The sequence below is a fragment of the Nanorana parkeri genome, unplaced genomic scaffold (assembly GCF_000935625.1).
Source record: "Nanorana parkeri isolate BGI_ZX_2015 unplaced genomic scaffold, ASM93562v1 scaffold69, whole genome shotgun sequence".
In the NCBI taxonomy this organism is placed as follows: Eukaryota; Metazoa; Chordata; class Amphibia; order Anura; family Dicroglossidae; genus Nanorana; species Nanorana parkeri.
The window spans coordinates 1,819,472-1,823,083 of record NW_017306337.1 but is presented as its reverse complement, the minus strand read 5'-3'; the positions used below and the strand labels follow the sequence as shown (position 1 = coordinate 1,823,083).

Genomic DNA, 3,612 nt, shown 5'->3' with positions numbered 1-3,612 from the left:
AACCCCACCCTTTTTTATATATCATGGACGTCCTGTGGGGGGGGGGGGGGGGGGGGAGGGTTGGAAAGATGACAAAGCAGGTACACCAAAAAAGACATGAAAGAACACATGGTTCGGGGGTGGAGGGTGAGAAGTGGAGGGAGATCACATGCATTGTTTATGAAAATTTGGGATTGAAAGGAGCAAACATGGGGATTGACGTGCAGGCATAAATGGAGGATGGGAGGTTAGAAGGAAGCATGGAAGAAGGATGGTAGAAAAGAAGGGTGATGGAAGAACTGAAGAAATGGCCAACCAAAACAGTATGAATGAAGATGAGGATTGAGGGGACCAGAGATGAAGTATAGAAGATTGGGGAGAGCATAGATGACAGATGGGAAACTACAGGGACTGATGGAGGATGGTAAATTGTGGGGCTCATGAAAGGAGATTGAAATGAAGCATATTTAGATGATCGGAGGCAGGAGGCACTGATGGAGGATGGTAGTTTATGGGATCATAAATGGAACAGAGAATATGTAGGAGCACAGATAAAACAGAGAATATCGAGGAGAGCATATCTAGAAGGTTGGGTGATCATAGATGGAACAGATAATATTGATGGGAGCATCTAAACAGGGTGGAAGGCTGAAGGGATTGATGGAGGATGGATGGTTATGGGATCATAGATGGAACAGAGAATACTGTGGTGGGCAAATATAGAAGAGGGAAGGTTCTGGGCTCATGGTAGGAAGAGGGAAATTTTGAGGGGAGCCTATATAGAAGATAGGGATCACAGGTGGAAGAATATTGGAGGAAGCCTATATAGACAATCAGAGGCTGAAGGGACTGATGGAACATGGTAGATTATGGGTATCATTGATGGAAGAATATTGAGGGAAGCCCATATAGGGGATGGGGACTGGGGGAATGATTGAGGATAGTTGATTGTGAACATCATACATGGAGAAGGAGCGTTTAATGAGAACATATTCTGGAGGAAGGTAGACTGCAGGGTCTAATGGAAACTGTAGATTGTGGGGATTATAGATGGAAGAGAAGGGATTGAGCGCATACATATATAGAGGATGGGAGACCGATGAAGGATGACTGGTATGAAATCATAGATGGAAGATAGAATACTGAGTGCAACATACATGAAGGATGGAAGTCTAGAAGAACCCATGGAGAATGCCAGGTTTTGGGGAACACAGATGGATGATAGGGGATTAAGGGGAGCATACATGCAGTATGGAATACTGAGGTGAGGAGAGAAGCTTGAGATGGACAACGAACACGCCAGGGAATTCAGAGATGAGCAAATGTAGATTGAGTTAGCAGATAAAAGAAATGGGGAAAGGCTGGAATGAATGTTGATACAGGTCTACATGGATAGGAGGAGATGTAAGGGACTGATAGAGCCCTAAACACCTCATCCTCTTACCTCTCTTTGCTCTTCCGATCTGTCCCAGTTTTGGGGGTCTTTTCTGCTGGTTGCCCCCATAGAAAGCGCTGGTGTCCTGCAGACGGCAGCTGAATGAGATCTGCCCCTCGGTGTCTGAGCCATAGTGCCCCATCTTATCCTCGCTGTAGGGGAGAATTTCAGACATGTTGACAGCACCACAAGCCAAGTATTGCAGCACGAAGATCTCAGAGGGGTAAGGACGGCGATGACTCTTGTGGGAATCCTGCGGCTGGTGGAGATGGCTGCTGTCGGGCTGGAAACGGAGAGGTCTAGGCACGGTGCGATCGGCGTTAGCTGCGATCCCCCAGCTCCTTCTGTAGACGTCTGAGGAGAATCTGAGAGCTTCTACATCATAAAGAGAAGCAGTGTCCCGGTGACGTCATGGGAGGGGGGTGTGTGACATCAGGAAGCGAGTGCGGAATAACAATGACACTGCAGCAAACAAGGAATCAACTTCACAGAAACAAACCCCAGAGAAGTGGAACGGGCGGGCGGAATCCTGGGAAGGAGGGGAGACCACTAGCCGGGGCGGGTGGAGGATCCGAGGCTTGGGGTCGGGGGAGTTCCTAGGACTGATCGGGACTGGGAGATGATGGACGGCCACATCGCCGATTAGCATACACCGTCATAGAACACATGATCATCTGCAGCTCTTATTTCCAGCGTTCATTTTGATTTCATTTCAGGGAATATTTCCAATCTCAGGGGGGATTTCCTGGGTGGCTGCTGGATCATGCGGGTCACCTCTAACATGCCCTGACAGCAGGAAGATTCTGACAATGTCATGCCTAGTGCAGGTGAACACATATATACAGCCATTATATATACTGTAGAATCACTGCAGTCATCAGCCAATCAGGAATTCAGCTTCCCCTGTGTGTCGACTGTACATTGGTGAAAGGTGACATTTGATTGGCTGCTCTTTGTCTCTAGCTTCATAAATCTCCAGACAATGTAGCACTTCACATAACAAATGAAGCAACATGTTCCGACCAGATCTGTCAGTCAGTGACCTGGGGGGTAGGAGAAGCTGCAGTAAAAGTGAAGCTTTTGGTTGTATAGAAAAATGAAGCAAATGTCACCCTGGGCTCTCTTTTAATCCAGTACTGATTACAATAAGAACGTTTACCTGCAGTGTCAGGAGCTCTGATCTGTTCATAGCATTCTGTATGGAGTCAGAGATTTAAAGGCTTATTCTGCCTTCTGCAAAAAATAATACATTCACACACAATAATAAAAGAACAAATGTGCCTTTTTCATTTTTTTGCATTGGAGCCTGCAAAGCATTGCAATTGTGGTCAGTGGATCCCTGGTGCAATGCTCTGGCACCTGCAGACTGTTCTTCCAGCCCCTATCCTTGTGGAAGTGTCAATGTAGTTTGAGTGAGATGACGTCACTGCACTTGTTCTCCATTGAGAACTATGCTTCCCTTTGACATGGAGGCAGACAGGGATTGTAGTCACTTCACTTGCAGCTCCTGTGAAAGGATCTGTGAATGGATGAAGCGGCTGTGCGGGCTGAGCAGTGCAGATTTCAAAAGATGCTGCAGGGAGAAGAACCCCAGGTTTTGTGTAAATGGGGGCAGGTTGGAGGTGACCCTGAATGAAAGGTATACCATAAAACATGGTCGGAAAGCTGGAGAAGTAGATGTAAACCCTAACCGAATGACATTTGTTTTGCTTCAGCATTATAAATCATAAACAACTGCCATGCTTTTTTTTTTCATACAATTCTTGCCTTCAGCCCTGTCTTTTTTTTTTTTTTGCATCTCAGCATTGCTGCTCTCCTCCATCCCCTTCAGTCACTTCTTGTCTACAAGCACTCACTCCAGCACTGGCAGCACATTGCTCTGCATAGGAGAGAGACAACAGTGGACTGTTACATAGTATTTGAGGTTGAATAAAGACACAGGTCCATCAAGTTCAACCTTTGTGTGTCTGTGTGTGATTGTGCGTCCATGTGTGTATATTACGAGTCCGTGTGTAATCTAGTTTTTAAGTGTCCCTGTACCCCTGTATGTTACGGTCTCTGAGGAAGGTATCTAATTGATTTTTGAATGATTCAATACTCTCTGCTGACACCACTGCTTGTGGAAGAGAGTTCCAAAATGTATTTGCTCTGACTGGAAAGACTGCTTGCACAGTTTGTCATTGTCAGCATGGCCCCTT

The 3,612-nt window shown here is 46.2% G+C and overlaps 1 protein-coding gene across 1 annotated transcript in view; it reads right to left on the bottom strand.

Moving 5' to 3' along the window:
* The window catches only part of CAMK2N2 (calcium/calmodulin dependent protein kinase II inhibitor 2), a 5,515-nt gene extending 3,892 nt beyond the window's left edge, over positions 1-1,623 (bottom strand). Inside the window, exon 1 of the mRNA XM_018576512.1 lies at positions 1,424-1,623. Coding sequence (XP_018432014.1) covers positions 1,424-1,589 — 166 coding nt within the window. The 5' untranslated portion in view covers positions 1,590-1,623. The remainder of the gene's footprint in view (positions 1-1,423) is intronic.
* Between the last annotated feature and the right edge of the window lie 1,989 nt (positions 1,624-3,612).